Source organism: Lichenostomus cassidix, unplaced genomic scaffold (assembly GCF_008360975.1).
Source record: "Lichenostomus cassidix isolate B80296 unplaced genomic scaffold, HeHo_3.0 HiC_scaffold_33, whole genome shotgun sequence".
NCBI classification, from domain to species: domain Eukaryota; kingdom Metazoa; phylum Chordata; class Aves; order Passeriformes; family Meliphagidae; genus Lichenostomus; species Lichenostomus cassidix.
This window is the reverse complement of record NW_028147632.1, coordinates 3309968-3330863: the sequence shown is the minus strand read 5'-3', so window position 1 is coordinate 3330863 and position 20896 is coordinate 3309968. Positions and strand designations below refer to the sequence as shown.

At 46.9% G+C, this 20896-nt stretch overlaps 1 protein-coding gene across 4 annotated transcripts; it reads right to left on the bottom strand.

Annotated features, from left to right (window-relative positions):
• Nucleotides 1–236: 236 nt before the first annotated feature.
• Nucleotides 237–18040, bottom strand: LOC146421536 (E3 ubiquitin-protein ligase RING2-A-like). 4 transcript variants are annotated; one of them, XM_085047088.1, is made up of 9 exons: nucleotides 17986–18040; nucleotides 15944–16025; nucleotides 13998–14118; nucleotides 12836–12875; nucleotides 9366–9581; nucleotides 5544–5852; nucleotides 3989–4160; nucleotides 1738–2048; nucleotides 1203–1361 (listed from the first exon to the last, which is right to left on the bottom strand). In XM_085047088.1, exons 2-8 carry the CDS (start codon nucleotides 16019–16021, stop codon nucleotides 1947–1949), a joined length of 1038 nt encoding a protein of 345 aa, XP_084903214.1. In that variant the 5' UTR covers nucleotides 16022–16025; nucleotides 17986–18040; the 3' UTR covers nucleotides 1203–1361; nucleotides 1738–1946. The 4 variants fall into 4 exon arrangements, with proteins under 4 accessions (XP_084903215.1, XP_084903214.1, XP_084903213.1 ...); XM_085047087.1 differs by having other exon boundaries at nucleotides 1203–1524; nucleotides 1859–2048; XM_085047089.1 differs by lacking the exons at nucleotides 1203–1361; nucleotides 12836–12875 and adding an exon at nucleotides 237–1117 and having other exon boundaries at nucleotides 1876–2048; nucleotides 13958–14118.
• Nucleotides 18041–20896: the final 2856 nt, after the last annotated feature.

Here is a 20896-nt window from a genome sequence, read left to right as displayed (position 1 = left end):
CAAGTGAATTTTGGGAACCAAAACTGAATTTTTTGGCTCCCCAGGTGGATTTTTGGGACCCAAAACTGAATTTTTTGGCTCCCCAGGTGGATTTTTGGGACCCAAAACTGAATTTTTTGGCTCCCCAGGTGGATTTTTGGGCTCCCCAGGTGAATTTTGGTGTCCCAAAGTGATTTTTGGGGTCCCAGAGTGGATTTTGAGACCCCAAAAGTGAATTTTTGGGCTCCCCAGGTGAATTTCAGGTTCCCAAAGTGGATTTTGGGACCCAAAAGTGAATTTTTTGGCTCCCCAGGTGGATTTTGTGACCCCAAAAGTGAAATTTTGGGATCTCCAAGTGACTTTTTGGGAGCCAAAAGTGAATTTTTGAGTCCCCAAGTGGATTGAGGAATCCCCAAATGAATTTTTGGGTTTCCCTGGGTGGATTTTGAGACCCCAAAAGTGCATTTTGGGACCCAAAACGGAATTTTTTGGCTCCCCAGGTGGATTTTGGGACCCCAAAGTGAATTTTTGGGATCCCCAAATGAATTTTTGGGCTCCTCAGGTGGATTTTGGGACCCAAAACTGTATTTTGAGGACCCCCAGGTGGATTTTGGGGTCCCAGAGTGAATTTTTGGGCTTCCCAGGTGAATTTTGAGACCCAAAACTGAATTTTTGAGACCCCAAAAGTGATTTTTGGGCTCCTAGAGTGACTTTTTTGGGCTCCCAGAGTGAATTTTGGGACCCAAAGCTGAATTTTTGAGGCCCCAAAACTGAATTTTGGGTTCCCAAAGTGAATTTTTGGGGTCCCAAAGTGAATTTTGGGCTCCCAAAAGTGAATTTTTTGGCTCCCCAGGTGGATTTTGAGACCCCAAAAGTGATTTTTTGGGTCCCAAAGTGAATTTTAAGGACTCCCTGGGGACTTTTTTGGGCTCCCAAAGTGAATTTTTGGGCTCCCCAGGTGGATTTTTGGGCTCCCAGACTGAATTTTGGGCCCCCAAAAGTGAATTTTTTGGCTCCCCAGGTGGATTTTGGTGTCCCAAAGTGGATTTTGGGCTCCCAGAGTGGATTTTTGGGACCCAAAACTGAATTTTTTGGCTCCTCAGGTGGATTTTGAGACCCCAAAAGTGCATTTTAGGATCTCCAAGTGGATTTTGGGATTCCCAGGAGGAATTCCCAGGTGGATTTTGGGACCTCCAAGTGAATTTTTGGGGTCCCAATCTGAATTTTGGGCTCCCCAGGTGGATTTTGGGGATCCCAAATCAAATTTTAGGATCTCCAAGTGGATTTTGGGATTCCAAAGGGAATTTTTGGGACCCAAAAGTGATTTTTCATGACCCCCTGGGGGTTTTTCGGTCTCCCCAGGTGAATTTTGGGACCCAAAACTGAATTTTTTGGGCTCCCCAGATGGATTTTTGGGCTCCCAGACTGAATTTTGGGCTCCCAAAGTGGATTTTGGGACCCAAAAGTGAATTTTAGGATCTCCAAGTGGATTTTTGGGCTCCCAGAGTGGATTTTTGGGAACCAAAACTGAATTTTGAGGACCCCCTGGGGACTTTTTTGGGCTCCCAAAGTGAATTTTTGGGCTCCCCAGGTGGATTTTGAGACCCCAAAAGTGAATTTTTGGGATCTCCAAGTGACTTTTTGGGAGCCAAAAGTGAATTTTTGAGTCCCCAAGTGGATTGAGGCATTCCTAAATGAATTTTTGGGGTCCCAAACTGAATTTTTGGGTCCCCAGGGTGGATTTTGAGACCCCAAAACTGAATTTTTTCGCTCCCCAGGTGGATTTTTGGGCTCCCCAGGTGGATTGTGTGACCCCAAAAGTGAATTTTTGGGATCCCAGGGTGTATTTTGGGACCCAAAACAGAATTTTGAGGACCACCAGGTGGATTTTGAGACCCCAAAAGTGAATTTTTGGGCTCCCAGAGTGAATTTTGGGCTCCCAAACCCGGATTTTGGGTGGATTTTGGCTATTTCTGCTCCTTGGTGGGTGCATAGTAAAGCTCCAGAGGTTTGCTGAGTTTCCAGAACTTCTCATTCACCAACTCCAGCGTCAGAGAGCCGTTCAGGGGCTGCAGGGAAATGGGAAATTTGGGTCAAATTTGGGTCAAATTCCCCAAAAAACAGTGGATTTACCACTGGAATATCCCGAAAATTCCTCCCGGAAGCTCCCAGAAATTTCCCCAAAAATTCACCCCAAAAAAATCCCAAAATCCTCCCTGAAGAAATCCCAAAATTCCCCCAAAACATTCCAACCAAAAGGCCTAAAATCTCCCCAAAAAATATCCCAAAATCCCCTCAAAGAAACCCCAAAATCCTCCCCAAAAGACTCTAAAAATCTCCCCCAAAAATACCAAAATCCTCCAAAAATTCACCCCAAAAAATCTCCAAATCTTCCCCAAAAAAAAATCCCAAAATCCTTCCTAACTCCCCCAAGGAATCTCCCAAAAAATCCCAAAATCCTCCCTGGAGAAATCCCAAAATTCCCCTCGAGAAATCCCAAAATCACCCCAAAAAATCCTCCCCAGAAGTCCAAAATTATCCCCCGAAGAAATCCCAAAATTCCCCTCCAAGAAATCCCGAAATTCTCCTCTGAAAAATCCCGAAATTCTCCCCAAAAAATCCCAAAATCCTCCCCAAAAAATCCCAAAAATCCCCCAAAAATTCCAAAATCCTCCAAAAATTCACCCCAAAAAAAAATCCCTAAAGATTCCCCAAAAAACCCAAAATCCCCACCAAAAATAATCCCGAAGTCCTCTCAAATGAATCTCAAAATCTTCCCCAAAAATCTTCCCCAAAATCCCCCAAAAAATCCCAAGGAAAAGCCCTAAAATCTCCCCAAAAAACCCCAAAATCCTCCCCAAAGAAATCCCAAAATTCCTCTCAAGAAATTCCAAATTCCCCTCAAAAAATCCCAAAATTCCCCTGAAGAAATCCTGAAATTCCCCCCAAGAAATCCCAAATTTCCCCCCAAAATCCCAAAATCATCCCCAAAAAAATCCCAAAATCCTCTTCAAAAATCCCAAAATTCCCCTGAAAAAAATCCCAAAATTTCCCTTGAGAAATCCCAAAATTCCCCCAAAAAATCCCCAAAAAAACCCCTAAAATCTCCCCAAAAAATCCCAAATTCCTTCCCCAAAAATCCTGAAATTCTCCTCCCAAAAATCCCAAAATTCCCCTCAAAAATCCCAAAATTCCACCTCCCAAAATTTCCCCCGAATTTCTCTCAACTCCACCACCGGAACCTCCCAAAATCCCACTGCACTTCCGGGTTCATTTCCGGGTTCATTTCCGGGTTCATTTCCTGGAAATTCCCATGAAAGAACCACCGGAAGTGACGTCACAGCTCCGCCCCACTTCCCTCCCACCCCTCCACCCTCACTTCCGGGTTACCCTGTGACACTTCCGGGTCACTTCCGGCTCATTTCGGGGGAAATCCCCGTGAAATAACCACCGGAAGTGATGTCACAGCTGCTCCCCATCTCCCTCCCACCCCTCCACTCTAACTTCCGGGTGACTTCCGGGTCGCTTCCGGCTCATTTCCGGGTGGCTCCCGTGAAAGAGCCACCGGAAGTGACGCTCCAGCTCCTCCCCACCTCCCTCCCACCCCTCCAGCCCCACTTCCGGGTGACTTCCGGGTCGCTCCCGGCTCATTTCCAGGAAAATCCCATTAAAGGACCGCCGGAAGTGATGTCACACCCCCTCCCCAGCTCCCTCCCACCCCTCCAGGCCCACTTCCGGGTCCCTTCCGGGTGACTTCTGGGCAATTTCCGTGAAAGAACTACCGGAAGTGACGCCACAGCTCCTCCCCACCTCCCTCCCGCCCCTCCACCCCCACTTCCGGGTGACTTCCGGGTTCATTTCCGGTTCACTTCCGGGTCGCTCCCGGCTCATTTCCGGGGAATTCCCGTGAAAGAACCACCGGAAGTGACTCTCCAGCTCCTCCCCATCACCCTCCCACCCCTCCACCCCCACTTCCGGGTCACTTCCGGGTCCATTTCCGGGTGGGTACCGTGAAGGCGCCGGCGGCAGTGGTGGTGTAGATGGTGTATTGCTTCTCGCTGACGTCGCGCAGGGCGGGGGAGGAGTCAGGGCCGGGGGGAGGAGCTTCCTCCAGCGCGATCCGCAGGGCCAGGTACTTGGACAGGTGATCCACCGTCGCGTTCGACGTCGTCTTCACGAACCTGTGAGATAAAAACAGGGAAAAATGGGGAAATCAGCCCAAAATGGGAAGGACAGGTACTTGGAGAGGTGATCCACCGTCGCGTTCGACGTCGTCTTGACAAATCTGTGAGATAAAATAGAGATAAAATAGAAATAAAATAACCAAAATGGGACAAACAGGTACTTGGAGAGGTGATCCACCGTCGCGTTCGACGTCGTCTTGACGAACCTGAGAGATAAAATAACCAAAAAATGGGTGAAAAATGGGAAAAAGAGCCCAAAAATGGGACAAACAGGTACTTGGACAGGTGATCCACCATCGCGTTCGACGTCGTCTTGACAAATCTATGGGATAAAACCAGGGAAAAATGGGGTGAATCCAGGGGGAAATGGGAAATTCAGGATAGCAGAAAAGTCTGTAAAAAATCTGGGAAAAAATCGCAGAAAAATTAATGGAAAAATGGCTGAGAAAATGGGATGGACAGGGACTTGGAGAGGTGATCCACTGTGGGGTTGGAGGTGGTTTTGACAAATCTAGATAAAATATGGATAAAATCTAGATAAAATAGAGATAAAATAACCAAAAATGGGATAAACAGGTACTTGGACAGGTGATCCACCGTCGCGTTCGACGTCGTCTTGACGAACCTGAGAGATAAAATAGAGATAAAATAGAGATAAAATAACCAAAAATGGGAAAAAGAGCCCAAAATGGGAAGGACAGGTACTTGGACAGGTGATCCACCGTCGCGTTCGACGTTGTCTTAACAAATCTATGGAAAAAAAACAGGGAAAAATGGGGTGAATTCAGGGGAAATGGGAAATTCAGGATAGGAGAAAAGTCTGGAAAAAATCTGGGAAAAAATCGCAGAAAAAATAATGGAAAAATGGCTGAGAAAATGGGATGGACAGGTACTTGGAGAGGTGATCCACCGTGGGGTTGGAGGTGGTTTTGACAAACCTGGGGGGAAAAGTAACCCAAAAATGGGGTGAATTCAGGGGGAAATGGGAAATTTGGGGATGGTAGACAAGTGGGGAAAAATCTGGGAAAAAATCTGGGAAGAAAACATGGAAAACTGTTCTCTTTGAAAATGGAACCAGAAAGGAATCCAGAGATGGAAAAACAAAGGAACCCAGAAGTGGAACAGGAAATGGAACCGGAATTGGAACACAAACAGGAAATGACCCGGAAATGAACCCGGAAGTGAGCAGGAAATGGCACAGGAAGTCTCCTCACCGTGTCTGGCAGTACTGCCCTTTCTCCACCAGCAGGGGGTGTGGCCGGAAGGAGAACAGGAACTGGAAACAAACTCGGAAACGGAACAGGAAGTGGAACACAAACCCGGAAATGAACCCGGAAATGAACAGGAAACGAACAGGAAGTGACCCGGAAGTGTCCTCACCGTGTCTGGCAGTACTCTCCCTTCTCCACCAGCAGGGGGTGTGGCCGGAAGACGAGCTCGATCTCGCTGCTGGCCACTTCCTGCTCTGTCTCGGGGCTGCCCCTCCCCCCCGGCCCCGCCCCGTCAGGCCCCGCCCCCTCGGGCTCGGGCTCGGCGCCGGAGTCGTCGGAGGCGCGGGAGCGTTTGCGGCTCGGTCCCGCCGCGGGGTCGGCGGCGCTGCCAACGCTGCCCAGAGCCTCCAGAGCTTCCTCGGCGCCGCTCAGGGCCGACGGGTCCGACTCGGCCGCCAGCTTGCGGACGCGCTGGGCTCTGGGAATGGGAAAAAATGGGAAAATGGAATAAAAATGGGGAAAATATTGGGATTTGGAGTGAAAAAATGGAGCTTTCAGGGGTAAAAATGGGATTTTTAAGTGAAAAAATGGAGTTTTTAAGTGAAAAAAAGGAGTTTTTAAGGGAAAAAATTGAATTTTTAAGTGAAAAAAAGGGATTTTTAAGTGAAAAAATGGGAGAAAAATGGGAAAAAATATTGAGATTTTTAAGGGGAAAAAATGGAGTTTTTAAGGGAAAAAATGGGATTTTTATAGGGGAAAAATGGAGTTTTTAAGTGAAAAAAATGGAGTTTTTAAGGGAAAAAATGGGATTTTTAAAGGGAAAAAAGGGATTTTTAAGGGAATCCCCAGAGCTTCCTCGGCGCCGCTCAGAGCTGACGGGTCAGACTCGGCTGCCAGCTTGCGGACGCGCTGAGCTCTGGAAATGGGGAGAAAATGGGAAAAAATGGGGTTTTTAGTGAAAAAAATGGGATTTTGGAGTGAAAAAATGGAGCTTTTAGGGGAAAAAACGGGGAAAAAATGGGATTTTTAAGTGAAAAAATGGAGTTTTTAAGGGAAAAAATTGAAATTTTAAGTGAAAAAATGGGATTTTAAGTGAAAAATGGGAGAAAAATGGGAAAAAATATTGAGATTTTTAAGGGAAAAAAGAGTTTTAAGGGAAACGCAGTTTTAGGAGAAAAAAGAGGATTTTAAGTGAAAAAATGGAGTTTATAGGGGAAAAAAATGGAGTTTTTAAGTGAAAAAATTGAGATTTTAGGGGGGAAAATGAGGTTTTTAAGTGAAAAAATGGGGAAAAAATGGGATTTTCAAGTGAAAAAATGGGATTTTTATGTGAAAAAATGGGGAAAAAATGGGGTTTATAAGCGAAAAAATGAGGTTTTTAAGGGAAAAATGGAGTTTTAAGAGAAAAAAATTGAGTTTTTAAGGGAAAAAATGGAGTTTTTAGGGAAAACCTGGGGGAAAAAGGGATTTTTAAGGAAATCTCCAGAGCTTCCTCGGTGCTGCTGAGAGCTGACGGGTCGGACTCGGCCGCCAGCTTGCGGACACGCTGAGCTCTGGAAATGGGGAGAAAACGGGGAAATTGAATAAAAATGGGGAAAATATTGGGATTTGGAGTGAAAAAATGGAGCTTTCAGGGGAAAAACGGGGAAAAAATGGGATTTTTAAGTGAAAAAATGGAGTTTTTAAGGGAAAAAAATTGAATTTTTAAGTGAAAAAATGGGAGAAAAACGGGAAAAAATATTGAGATTTTTAAGGGGAAAAAAACTGAGTTTTTAAGGGAAAAAACGCAGTTTTTAGGAGAAAAAAAGAGGATTTTAAGTGAAAAAATGGAGTTTATAGGGGAAAAAATGGAGTTTTTAAGTGAAAAAAATGGAGTTTTTAAGGGAAAAAATGGGATTTTTAAAGGGAAAAAAGGGATTTTTAAGGGAATCCCCAGAGCTTCCTTGGCGCTGCTGAGAGCAGAGGGTGTGACTCGGCCGCCAGCTTGCGGACGCGCTGAGCTCTGGAAATGGGGAGAAAATGGGGAAATGGAATAAAAATGGGACTTTTTAGGGTGAAAAAATTGAATTTTTAAGTGAAAAACGGGGAAAAAACCAGATTTTTAAGGGGAAAAATGGAGTTTTTAGGGGAAAAAATGGGGAAAAAATCAGATTTTTAAGTGAAAAAATGGAGTTTTTAGGGGAAAGTTGGGGTTTTAAAGGGAAAAAAGGGGAGTTTCAGGGAAAAAATGGGATTTTTAGGTGAAAAATGAGAGTTTTAGGGGGAACCTGCTGGGTCGGACTCGGCCGCCAGCTTGCGGACGCGCTGAGCTCTGGGGGAAAAATAGGGAAATTTGGGATCAGAATGGGAAAAATTGGGATCAGAACGGGAAAAAAAGGGATTTGGAGTGAAAAAATGGGAGTGGTAGGGAAAAAAAGGGGGAAAAAATGGGATTTTTAAGTGAAAAAATGGAGTTTTTAAGGGAAAAAATTGAATTTTTAAGTGAAAAAATGGGGGGAAAAGGAATTCTTAAGTGAAAAAATGGAGTTTTTAGGGGGAAAAAATGAGGATTTTAAGTGAAAAAATGGAGTTTGTAAGTGAAAAAATGGGATTTTTAGGTGGAAAAATGGAGTTTTTAAGTGAAAAAATGGAGATTTTAGGGGGGAAAATGAGGTTTTTAAGTGAAAAAATGGGGAAAAAATGGGATTTTTAAGTGAAAAAATGGAGTTTTTAAGTGAAAAAATGGAGTTTGTGGGGGAAAAAGAGCATTTTGGAAAAAATAATGGGGAAAAAAAGAGATTTTTAAGTGGAAAAAACGGGGGTTGTAAGGGAAAAACGTTGGTTTTGCATGATTTCCACCCCAAAATTCCCAAAAACCCCAAAAATCCCCAAATTCCCCCCAAACCTGTGCATGGCCTGCAGCCTGAATGGAGAATTTGTGGGATTTGAGAAGATTTGGGGAGAAATTGTGGGATTTGGGGCAGTTTTTGGATGAGATTTTGGGGAGAATTTCTGGGATTTGGTGCAGTTTTTGATGGGATTTGGGGAGAATTTGGGGGATTTTGTGGGGATTTTGTGAGATTTGTGGGATTTTCAGTGATTTGGGAACAACCAGAAAAACTCTTGAAGAAATTTTATATTTTTTTCAGTTTTTCAATGCGATTTTTGTTGAATTTAATGTGAATTTCACCCCGTTTTTTGCACAATTTCCACCCCAAAATTCCCAAAAAACCCCAAAAATCCCCAAATTCCCCCCAAACCTGTGCATGGCCTGCATTGTGAATGGAGAATTTGTGGGATTTGAGGGGATTTGGGGAGAAACTGTGGGATTTGGGGCAGTTTTGGATGAGATTTTGGGAGAATTTGTGGGATTTGAGGCAGTTTTTGGTGGGATTTTTGAGGATTTTGGGGGAATTTGTGGGAAATTTGTGGGATTTGGGGGAAATAGTGGGATTTGTGAGATCTTCAGTGATTTGGGAACAACCAGAAAAACTCTTGAAGAAATTTTATATTTTTTTCAGTTTTTCAATGCGATTTTTGTTGAATTTAAAGCAATTTTCACCCTGTTTTTTGCACAATTTCCACCCCAAAACCCCTCAAAACCCCAAAAAACCCCAAAAATCCCCAAATTCTCCCCAAACCACACATGGCCTGCAGCCTGAATGGAGAATTTGTGGGATTTGAGAAGATTTGGGGAGAAACTGTGGGATTTGGGGCAATTTTGGATGAGATTTTGGGGAGAATTTGTGGGATTTGAGGCAGTTTTTGGTGGGATTTTTGAGGATTTTGGGGGAATTTGTGGGAAATTTGTGGGATTTGGGGGAAATAGTGGGATTTGTGAGATCTTCAGTGATTTGGGAACAACCAGAAAAACTCTTGAAGAAATTTTATATTTTTTTCAGTTTTTCAATGCTTTTTTTGTTGAATTTAAAGCGATTTTCACCCCGTTTTTTTCACCATTCCCACCCCAAAACCCCCAAAATTCCCAAAATTTCCCGAATTCTCCCCAAACCTGTGCATGGCCTGCATTTTCAGCCCCTCCTCGATGCTGGAGCTGAGCGCCTGCTGGTTGTGGAGGCGACTGAGCTTGGCGAGGACTCTGTCCTGGTGAGCTTCGTACTCGTCGCGGGAGGGATAGATCTTGGAGATGAGCGCGTCGAAGTTGGGGTCGGGGCGGAGAGAGCGCTTGGAGACCAGCTTCTTACGGCATGTGGGACACTCCTTGTTCCTGAAAATAACCCAAAATATGGGATTTAACCCCAAAAAATGGGAATTTGGGATCAGGAAATGGGGATTTGGGATCAGAGAGTCGAAATTGGGGTCGGGGCGGAGAGAGCGCTTGGAGAGCAGCTTCTTACGGCATGTGGGACACTCCTTGTTCCTGGAAATAACCAGAATTATTGGGATTTAACCCCAAAAAATGGGAATTTGGGATCAGAGAGTCGAAATTGGGGTCGGGGCGGAGAGAGCACTGGGAAACCAGCTTCTTACGGCATGTGGGACACTCCTTGTTCCTGAAAAAACATGGAATTATTGGGATTTAATGGGATTTAATGGGAAAAATGGGAATTAATGGGATCAGAGAGACGAAATTGGGGTTGGGGTGGAGAGAGTGCTTGGAAACAGCTTCTTACGGCACGTGGGACACTCCTTGTTCCTGGAAAATATGGGAAAAATGGGAATTTGGGATCACGAAATGGGGATTTGGGATCAGAGAGTCGAAATTGGGGTCAGGGCACAGAGAGCGCGTGGAGAGAGCAGCTTCTTATGGCACGTGGGACACTCCTTGTTCCTGGAAAAACATGGAATTATTGGGATTTAACCCCAAAAAATGGGAATTTGGGATCAGAGAGTCGAAATTGGGGTCGGGGCAGAGAGAGCCCTTGGAGACCAACTTCTTACGGCATGTGGGACACTCCTTGTTCCTGGAAATAACCCAAAAATATGGGATTAATTGGGATTTAATGGGAAAAAATGGGGATTTGGGATCAGAGAGTCGAAATTGGGGTCAGGGCGGAGAGAGCGCTTGGAGAGCAGCTTCTTACGGCACGTGGGACACTCCTTGTTCCTGGAAATAACCCAAAAATATGGGAAAAACCATGGAAAAATGGGAATTAATGGGATCAGAGAGTCGAAATTGGGGTCAGGGCGGAGAGAGCGCTTGGAGACCAGCTTCTTACGGCATGTGGGACACTCCTTGTTCCTGGAAAATCCCAGAAAAAATGGGATTTAACCCCAAAAATGGGAATTTGGGATCAGAGAGTCGAAGTTGGGGTCAGGGCGGAGAGAGCGCTTGGAAACAGCTTCTTACGGCACGTGGGACACTCCTTGTTCCTGGAAATTACCCAAAAATATGGGAATTTGGGATTAGAGAGTCGAAGTTGGGGTCGGGGCAGAGAGAGCGCTTGGAAACCAGCTTCTTACGGCATGTGGGACACTCCTTGTTCCTGGAAAATATGGGAAAAATGGGATTTAACCCCAAAAAAATGGGAATTTGGGATCAGACAGTCGAAATTGGGGTCGGGGCGGAGAGAGCGCTTGGAGAGCAGCTTCTTACGGCATGTGGGACACTCCTTGTTCCTGAAAAAACATGGAATTGTTGGGATTTAATGGGAAAAATGGGAATTAATGGGATCAGAGAGTCGAAATTGGGGTCGGGGTGGAGAGAGTGCTTGGAAACAGCTTCTTACGGCACGTGGGACACTCCTTGTTCCTGAAAAATATGGGAAAAATGGGAATTTGGGATCAGGAAATGGGGATTTGGGATCAGAGAGTCGAAATTGGGGTTGGGGCGGAGAGAGCGCTTGGAAACCAACTTCTTACGGCACGTGGGACACTCCTTGTTCCTGGAAAAACATGGAATTATTGGGATTTAATGGGATTTAATGGGAATTGGGGAATTGGGATTGGGAAATGATTGAGATCAGACAGTCTTGTTCCTGGAAATAACCCAAAAAAATGGGGATTTGGGATCAGAGAGTCGAAATTGGGGTTGGGGCGGAGAGAGTGCTTGGAGAGCAGCTTCTTACGGCATGTGGGACACTCCTTGTTCCTGGAAATAACCCAAAATATGGGAATTTGGGATCAGAGAGTCGAAATTGGGGTTGGGGCGGAGAGAGCGCTTGGAAACTAACTTCTTACGGCATGTGGGACACTCCTTGTTCCTGGAAAATCCCAGAAAAAATGGCATTTAACCCCAAAAAATGGGAATTTGGGATCAGGAAATGAGAATGATTGAGATCAGAGAGTCGAAATTGGGGTCAGGATGGAGAGAGCACTGAAAAAACCCGGAAAAGTGGGAATTTGGGATGGGAAATGGGAACTGGGAATGAGAAATGGGAATTAATGGGAAATAATGGGAAATAATGGGAATTAATGAGAATTAATGGGAATTAATGGGAAATAATTGGAAATGGGAACAGGGAAAGGACACACAGGTGACACACAGGTGACAATGACACAGGTGACATACAGGTGACACACAGGCGACACACAGGTGACACAGACACTGGTGACACACAGGTGACAGAGGTTATACAGGCGACACACAGGTGACACACAGGTGACAATGACACTGGTGACACACAGGTGACAGAGGTTATACAGGTGACACACAGGTGACACACAGGTGACACAGACACAGGTGACACACAGGTGACAGAGGTTATACAGGTGACACACAGGTGACAATGACACCACTCAATGCGGTGACAATGCAGTCAGAGCAGAATCAATGCAGAGACAGGTGACAATGACAATGACAATGACAATGACACACAGGTGACACACAGGTGACAATGACACTGAGGTGACAATGACATTCACCCGCTCTTCAATGCATTGACAATGCAGCTGGAGCAGAATTGATGGAGGGACAGGTGACACACAGGTGACAATGACAGTGACAATGACACACAGCTGACACACAGGTGACACACAGGTGACAATGACAATGACAGTGTCACTCACCCGCTCCTCAGCACAGTGACAATACAGTCAGAGCAGAACCAATGCAGGGACAGGTGACAATGAGGTGACACAGGTGACAATGACAGTGACAATGACACACAGCTGACACACAGGTGACACTGAGGTGACAATGACAGTGACAGTGTCACTCACCCGCTCCTCAGCACAGTGACAATACAGTCGGAGCAGAACCAATGCAGGGACAGGTGACAATGAGGTGACACAGGTGACACACAGGTGACAGAGATGACACAGGGAGGTTACAGAGGTTATACAGGTGACACACAGGTGACATTGACAATGACACACAGGTGACACTGAGGTGACAATGACAATGACAGTGTCACTCACCCGCTCCTCAGCGCGGTGACAATGCAGTCAGAGCAGAACCAATGCAGGGACAGGAGGGACACAAGGAGGTGACACAGGTGACAATGACAGGACAATGACACACAGGTGACATTGACAATGACACACAGGTGACACTGAGGTGACAATGACAGTGTCACTCACCCGCTCCTCAGCGCGGTGACAATACAGTCAGAGCAGAACCAGTGCAGGGACAGGTGACAATGAGGTGACACAGGTGACACACAGGTGACAGAGATGACACAGGGAGGTTACAGAGGTTATACAAGTGACACACAGGTGACAATGACAATGACACAGGTGACAATGACAATGACACTGAGGTGACAATGACAGTGTCACTCACCCGCTCCTCAGCGCGGTGACAATGCAGTCAGAGCAGAATCAATGCAGGGCAGGAGGGACACAAGGAGGTGACACAGGTGACAGTGACAGGACAATGACAATGACACACAGGTGACAATGACACACAGGTGACAATGACACCTGCTGAGGCAGTGACAATGCAGTCGGAGCAGAACCAATGCAGGGACAGGTGACACACAGGTGACAATGACAGTGACAATGACACAGGTGACACACAGGTAACAATGACAGTGACAATGACAGTGACAATGACACAGAGGTGACAATGACAATGACAGTGTCACTCACCTGCTCTTCAGCATGGTGACAATGCAGTCAGAGCAGAACCAATGCAGAGATAGGAGTGGGACAGGTGACACACAGGTGACAATGACACACAGGTGACAATGACAATGACACACAGGTGACAATGACAATGACACACAGGTGACAGGTGACACAGGGAGGTTACACAGGTCAGAAAGGTCACACTGGTGACCAATGCAGGGACAGGTGACACACAGGTGGCAATGACAGTGACAATGACACAGGTGACACACAGGTAACAATGGCAATGACAAGTAACACAATGACAATGACAATGACAATGACACACAGCTGACACACAGGTGACAATGACACACAGGTGACAATGACAATGACAATGACAATGACACACAGCTGACACACAGGTGACAATGACAGTGACAATGACACACAGGTGACACACAGGTGACAATGACACACAGGTGACAATGACAATGACAATGACAATGACAGTGTCACTCACCCGCTGCGGAGCGCGGTGACAATGCAGTCGGAGCAGAGGTGATGCAGGGACAGGAGTGGGACAGGTGACAATGACAGTGACACAGGTGACAATGACAGTGACAATGACACACAGGTGACAGTGTCACTCACCCGCTGCGGAGCGCGGTGACGATGCAGTCGGAGCAGAACCTGTGCAGACACTCCTTGGTGGTCATCGTGTTCTTCAGCATGTCCAGGCAGATGGGACACATCAGCTCCGAGTGCAGTGACCGCGGGGACACCGCGATCTCCGTCCCGTCCATGATGGCCTCCTGGGGACACACAGTGACATCAGAGTGACACTGGGGACAGTGACATCCCTGACACACCATGGGGACACATCAGCTCTGAGTGCAGTGACCGTGGGGACACCGCGATCTCTGTGCCATCCATGATGGCCTCCTGGGGGTGACAATGACATCAGAGTGACACAGTGACACCATAGGGACACATCAGCTCCGAGTGCAGTGACCGCGGGGACACCGCGATCTCTGTGCCGTCCATGATAGCCTCCTGGGGGTGACAATGACATCAGAGTGACATCATGAGATCAGTGACACCCATGGGGACACATCAGCTCCGAGTGCAGTGACCGCGGGGACACCGCGATCTCCGTCCCGTCCATGATGGCCTCCTGGGGACACACAGTGACATCAGAGTGACACAGTGTCCATGGGGACACATCAGCTCTGAGTGCAGTGACCGCGGGGACACTGCGATCTCCGTCCCGTCCATGATGGCCTCCTGGGGACAGAGTGACATTGGGGTCAGTGACACCATGGGGACATCCCTGACACACCATAGGCACACATCAGCTCCGAGTGCAGTGACCGCGGGGACACCGCGATCTCTGTGCCATCCATGATGGCCTCCTGGGGACACAGAGTGACATCAGAGTGACACAGTGACACCATGGGGACACATCAGCTCCGAGTGCAGTGACTGTGGGGACACTGCTATCTCTGTCCCGTCCATGATGGCCTCCTGGGGACACACAGTGACATCATGGGGTCAGTGACACACCATGGGGACACATGAGCTCCGAGTGCAGTGACCGCGGGGACACTGCGATCTCTGTGCCGTCCATGATGGCCTCCTGGGGACAGAGTGACATTGGGGACACATGAGCTCCGAGTGCAGTGACCGCGGGGACACCGCGATCTCTGTGCCGTCCATGATGGCCTCCTGGGGACACACAGTGACATCATGGGGTCAGTGACACCATGGGGACACATCAGCTCCGAGTGCAGTGACCGCGGGGACACCGCGATCTCTGTGCCGTCCATGATGGCCTCCTGGGGACACAGAGTGACATCAGAGTGACACAGTGTCCATGGGGACACATCAGCTCCAAGTGCAGTGACCGCGGGGACACCGCGATCTCCGTGCCATCCATGATGGCCTCCTGAAGGTGACAGTGACACTGGGGTCATTCGGGGGACACTGGGGTCAGGGACACCCTGGGGACACCCTGAGGGGACACCGCGATCCCTGTGCCGTCCATGATGGCCTCCTGGGGGTGACGATGTGACACTGGGGTGTGGCAGTGACCATGAGATCAGTGACACCCTGAGGGGACACTGCTGTCTCCATGCTGCCCATGCTGTCTCTCCCCAATTCCAGGCAGTTTTTCCCAATTCCAGGCAGTTTTTCCCAATTCCAGCCTGTTTTTCCCAATTCCAGGCAGTTTTTCCCCATCCCAGGCAGTTTTTCCCAATCCCAGGCAGTTTTTCCCAATCCCAGGCAGTCTTTCCATAATTCCCGGCAGTTTTTCCCAATTCCCGGCAGTTTTTCCCAATTCCCGGCAGTTTTTCCCAATTCCCGGCAGTTTTTCCCAATTCCCGGCAGTTTTTCCCAATTCCCGGCAGTTTTTCCCAATTCCCGGCAGTTTTTCCCAATTCCAGGCTGTCTCTCCCCAATTCCAGGCTGTCTCTCCCCAATTCCAGCCTGTTTTCCCCCAAATTTCTGGCAGTTTTCCCCAATTCCATGATGTCTCTCCCCAATTCCATGATGTCTCTCCCCAATTCCAGGCAGTTTCTCCCCAATTCCCGTCAGTTTTTCCCAATTCCAGGCAGTTTTCCCCCAAATTTCGGTTACCTGAGGTGTCCTGTGCAGCTCATACAAGCTCAGCTCCCACGTCTTGCTGGCGCTCTGCGCGCTGGCGGGGGCGGCCATCGCCCTGGGGACACCAAAAATCAGCCTTTCAGCCCCAAAAATCCATCCAGAGACCCCAAAATCCATCCAGAGACCCCAAAAATCACCCTGGGGACCCCAAAATCAGCCTTTCAGCCCCAAAATCAGCCTTGGAACCCCAAAAATCACCCTTGGAATCCCAAAATTCCCCTCAGAAACCCCAAAATTCCCTCAGGAATCCCAAAATTTCTCTCAGAACCCCAAAATTACCCTCAGGATCCCCAAATTCCCCTCCAAAACCCTAAATTATTCTCAAAAACCCCAAAATTTCCCTCAGAAACCCCAAAATTCCTCCCCGGATCCCAAATTCCTCTCAGAAACCCCAAAATTCCTCTCAGAAACTCCAAAATTTGCCTCAGAAATCCCAAATTCCCCTCAGAAACCCCAAAATTCGCCTCAGAAACCCCAAATTTCCCCTCTGGATACCCAAATTCCCCTCAGAAACACCACATTTCCCTCAAAACCCCCAAAATTTCCCTCAGAAACCTCAAAATTCCTCTCAAAACCCCAAAATTTCTCCCCAGATCCCCAAATTCCCCTCAGAAACCCCAAAATTCCCCTCAGAAACCCCAGATTTCCCTCAAAAACCCCGAATTTCCCTCAGAAACCTCAAATTTCCCCTCACGATCCCAAATTTCCCCTCCGGATCCCCAAAATTCCCCTCTGGATCTCCAAAATCCCCTCAGAATCCCCAAATTTCCCCTCAGAATCCCCAAATTTCCCCTCAGCAACCCCAAATTCCTACCCGGAACTCCAAATTCCCCTCCGAAACCTCAAAATTCCCCTCAGGATCCCCAAAATTTCCCTCAGAATTCCCAAATTCGCCTCAAAAACCCCAATTTCCCCTCAAGATTCCCAATTTCCCCTCAGAAACCCCAAATTCCCCTCAGAACTCCAAAATTCTCCTCAGAACCCCCAAATTCCCCTCAGAAACCCCAAAATTCCCCTCAGAATTCCTAAATTCCCCGCAGAAACCCCAAATTCTCCACAAAACCCCAAAATTCCCCTCCGGAACCCCCAAATTTCCCCTCAGAATCCCCAAATTCCCCTCCGGATCCCCGGATTCCCCTCAGAACTCCAAAATTCTCCTCAGAAACCCCAAAATTCGCCTCAGAAATCCCAAAAATCCCCTCAGGATCCTCAAATTCCCCTCAAAAACCCCACATTTCCCTCAAAAACCCCAAAATTCCTCTCAAAACCCCGAATTCCCCTCAGAATTCCCAAAATTCCTTCCCGGAACTCCAAAATTCGCCTCAGAAATCCCAAATATCCCCTCCGGATCCCCAAATTTCCCCTCAGGATCCCCAAAATCCTCTCAGAACTCAATAATTCCCCTCAGAAACCCCAAAATTCCCCTCAGGATCCTCAAATTCCCCTCAAAACCCCCACATTTCCCTCAAAAACCTCGAAATTCGCCTCAGGAACCACAAAATCCACTCAGAAATTCCAAAATTCCTCTCAAAACCCGAAAATTCCGCCCCGGATCCCCAAATTCCCCTCAAAATTCCTAAATTCCACTCAAAATTCGCCTCAGGGAACCCCAAAATTCGCCTCAGAACGCCAAATTTCCCTCAGAAATCCCGAATTCCTTCCTGGAACCCCAAAATTCGCCTCAGAAATGCCAAATTCCCTTCAGAAATCCCAAATTCCCCTCAGAACCGCAAATCTCCCCTTCGGATCCCCAAATTCCCCTCAGAAACCCCAATTTTTCCCTCAGAATTCCCAAATTTTCCCTCAAAACCCCAAAATTCCCCTCAGAACTCAAAATTCCCCTCAGGATCCCCAAATCCTCCCCGGAACCGCAAATTTCCCCTCCGGAACCCCAAATTTCTCTCAAAACGCCAAAATCCCCCTCCGGATCCCCAAATTCCCCTCAGAAACCCCAAATTCCCCTCAGAAACCCCAAATTTTCCCCCAAAAAACCCAAATTCTCTTCTCCCCCTCACCCGCCCGAGCCGCGCGCCGCCGTCGCTTCCGGGTGGCGCCGCCTGATTACATCACCGCGCGTCGGCCAATGGGAGGCGCGGCTGGGTTCGGCCAATAGGCTCTCTTTGTGGGCGTGGTTATGTAAATTAACCACCGCTCTGCCCATAAATGGTGATTCGGGGCGTGGTTATGCAGATGAGGAGCAGCTGACCATTAGCAGCGTGTTTGGGGGCGTGGTTATGTAAATAAGATGGGCGTGGTTATGTAAAAGAGCCACAGCGGTGTGGCGCGAAACCGGGAGGGGCGTGGCCTTGTCCTTATATGGGTGTGAATGGGCGTGGCTTGGGAAGGGGCGTGGCCTCTGCAGGCGGGCGGGAAAGAGCGGAGAGAGAGACCAGTTCATCCCAGTTCATCCCAGTCCATCCCAGTTCATCCCAGTTTGTTCATCCCAGTCCATCCCAGTTCATCCCAGTTCGTCCCAGTCCGTCCCAGTCCATCCCAGTTCATCCCAGTTTGTTCATCCCAGTTCGTCCCAGTTCGTCCCAGTTTGTTCATCCCAGTTCATCCCAGTTTATTCCAGTTCATCCCAGTTTGTTCATCCCAGTCCATCCCAGTCCATCCCAGTTCATCCCAGTTCGTCCCAGTCCATCCCAGTTTGTCCCAGTTTGTTCATCCCAGTTTGTTCCAGTTTATTCCAAATCCATTCCCAGTCCATCCCAGTCCCTCCCAGTCCATCCCAGTTCATCCCAGTCCATCCCAGTCCCTCCCAGTCCATCCCAGTCCATCCCAGTCCATCCCAGTTCATCCCAGTCCATCCCAGTTCATCCCAGTTTGTTCATCCCAGTTCATCCCAATCCATCCCAGTTCGTCCCAGTTTGTTCATACCAGTTTGTTCCAGTTTATTCCAAATCCATTCCCAGTCCCTCCCAGTTCATCCCAGTCCATCCCAGACTCTCCCAGTTCCCTCCCAGTACCCCCAAAGTTCCCTCCCAATTTCTCCCAGTTCATCCCAGTATCCCCAAAGTTCCATCCCAGTCCCTCCCAGTCCCTCCCAGTCCATCCCAGTTCCCTCCCAGTCCATCCCAGTTCATCCCAGTTTGTCCATCCCAGTTCCCTCCCAGTCCATCCCAGTTCACCCTAAACCATTCCCAGTCCCTCCCAGTCCATCCCAGTTCCCTCCCAGTCCATTCCAGTTCATCCCAGTTCAATCCCAGTTCCATCCCAGTCCATCCCAGTCCATCCCAGTTTGTCCATCCCAGTCCCTCCCAGTTCCTCCCAAAAACGAGAAACAAACAAAAATCTGAACAAACAAACAAAAACAAAGAAACAAAAAAAACCCCAAAACCAAAAAACAACAAAAAAACCCCCAAAAAACCAAACCCCAAAAACCAAAACAAAAAAAATCAAACCAAAATACCAAAAACCCCCAAAAAAGCGCAAATAAAACAAAAAATAACCAAAACCCCAAAACCCAAAAAAACCTCACCAAAAAAAACCCAAAACCAAAAAATCAAACCAACAAACAAAAAACCCCAAAAAACAGACAAAAAACCCCAAAAACCCCAAAAACAAAACCAGAAAAACCGAATCAACAATCAAAAAAACCCCCAAGAAATCAAACAAAAAAACCCCAAAAAACCAAACAAAAAAAATCCTCAAACAAAATACAAATTCCAAAAAAAAACCCCAAAAAATCCCCAAAAAATCCCCAAAAAATCCCAAAAAAATCCCCAAAAAATCCCAAAAAATCCCCAAAAAATCCCAAAAAAATCCCCAAAAAATCCCCAAAAAATCCCCAAAAACCCCAAAAACCAAAAAAGTCAAACCGACAAACAAACAAACAAAAAAAAAAACCCCGAAAAATCCAACTAAAAACCCCAAAAAACTGAACAAAAAAAAATCCCAAAACCGAAACACAAATTCCAGAAATAAAAACCCAAAAAACCCCAAAAAACCCCAAAAAACCCCCAAAAAACCCCCAAAACCCCCCAAAAAAGGGAAATTCTCTTCTTTCCATATTAAAATATAACTTTATTTGGACAAAGTTAAAACTCTCTGAGGAAACAATTGGGATTTTGGATCCCAAGGGGAGGAAAATTCCAGAATTTGGGAATTTCCTGCAGGAATTTGGGGAATTCCAGCAGGATTTTGGGAATTCTCTGTGGGAATTGAGGAATTTCCGGCGGGAATTTGGGAATTTTTTGTAGGAATTTGGGAATTTCTGGCAAAAATTTGGGAATTTCCTGTGTAAATTTGGGAATTTTTGGTTGGAATTTGGGAATTTTCTGCAGGAATTTGGGAATTTCCATGGGAATTTGGGAATTCTCTGTGGGAATTTAGGAATTTCCTGCCAGAATTTGGGAATTTTTGTTTGGAATTTGGGAATTCTCAGCAGGAATTTGGGAATTTGGGCAAAAATTTGGAAATTTTCGCAGGAATTTGGGAATTTCCAGCAGGAATTTGGGAATTTCTGGCAAAAATTTGGGAATTTCCTGTGTAAATTTGGGAATTTTTGGTTGGAATTTGGGAATTTCTGGTGGGAATTTGGGAATTTTTGGCAGAAATTTGGGATTTTTCTGCAGGAATTTGGGAATTTCCATGGGAATTTGGGAATTCTCTGTGGGAATTTAGGAATTTCCTGCCAGAATTTGGGAATTTCTGTTTGGAATTTGGGAATTTCTGTTTGGAATTTGGGAATTCTCAGCAGGAATTTGGGAATTTGGGCAAAAATTTGGGAATTTCCAGTGAAAATTTGGGAATTCCTGGTGGGAATTTGGGATTTTCCGGCAGGAATTTGGGAATTTCCTGTGTAAATTTGGGGATTTCTGGCAGGAATTTGGGAATTCTCAGCAGGAATTTGGGAATTTCATGCAGAATTTTGGGAATATTTGGGAATTTGGGAAATTCTGTGAGGGATTTGGGAATTTGGGC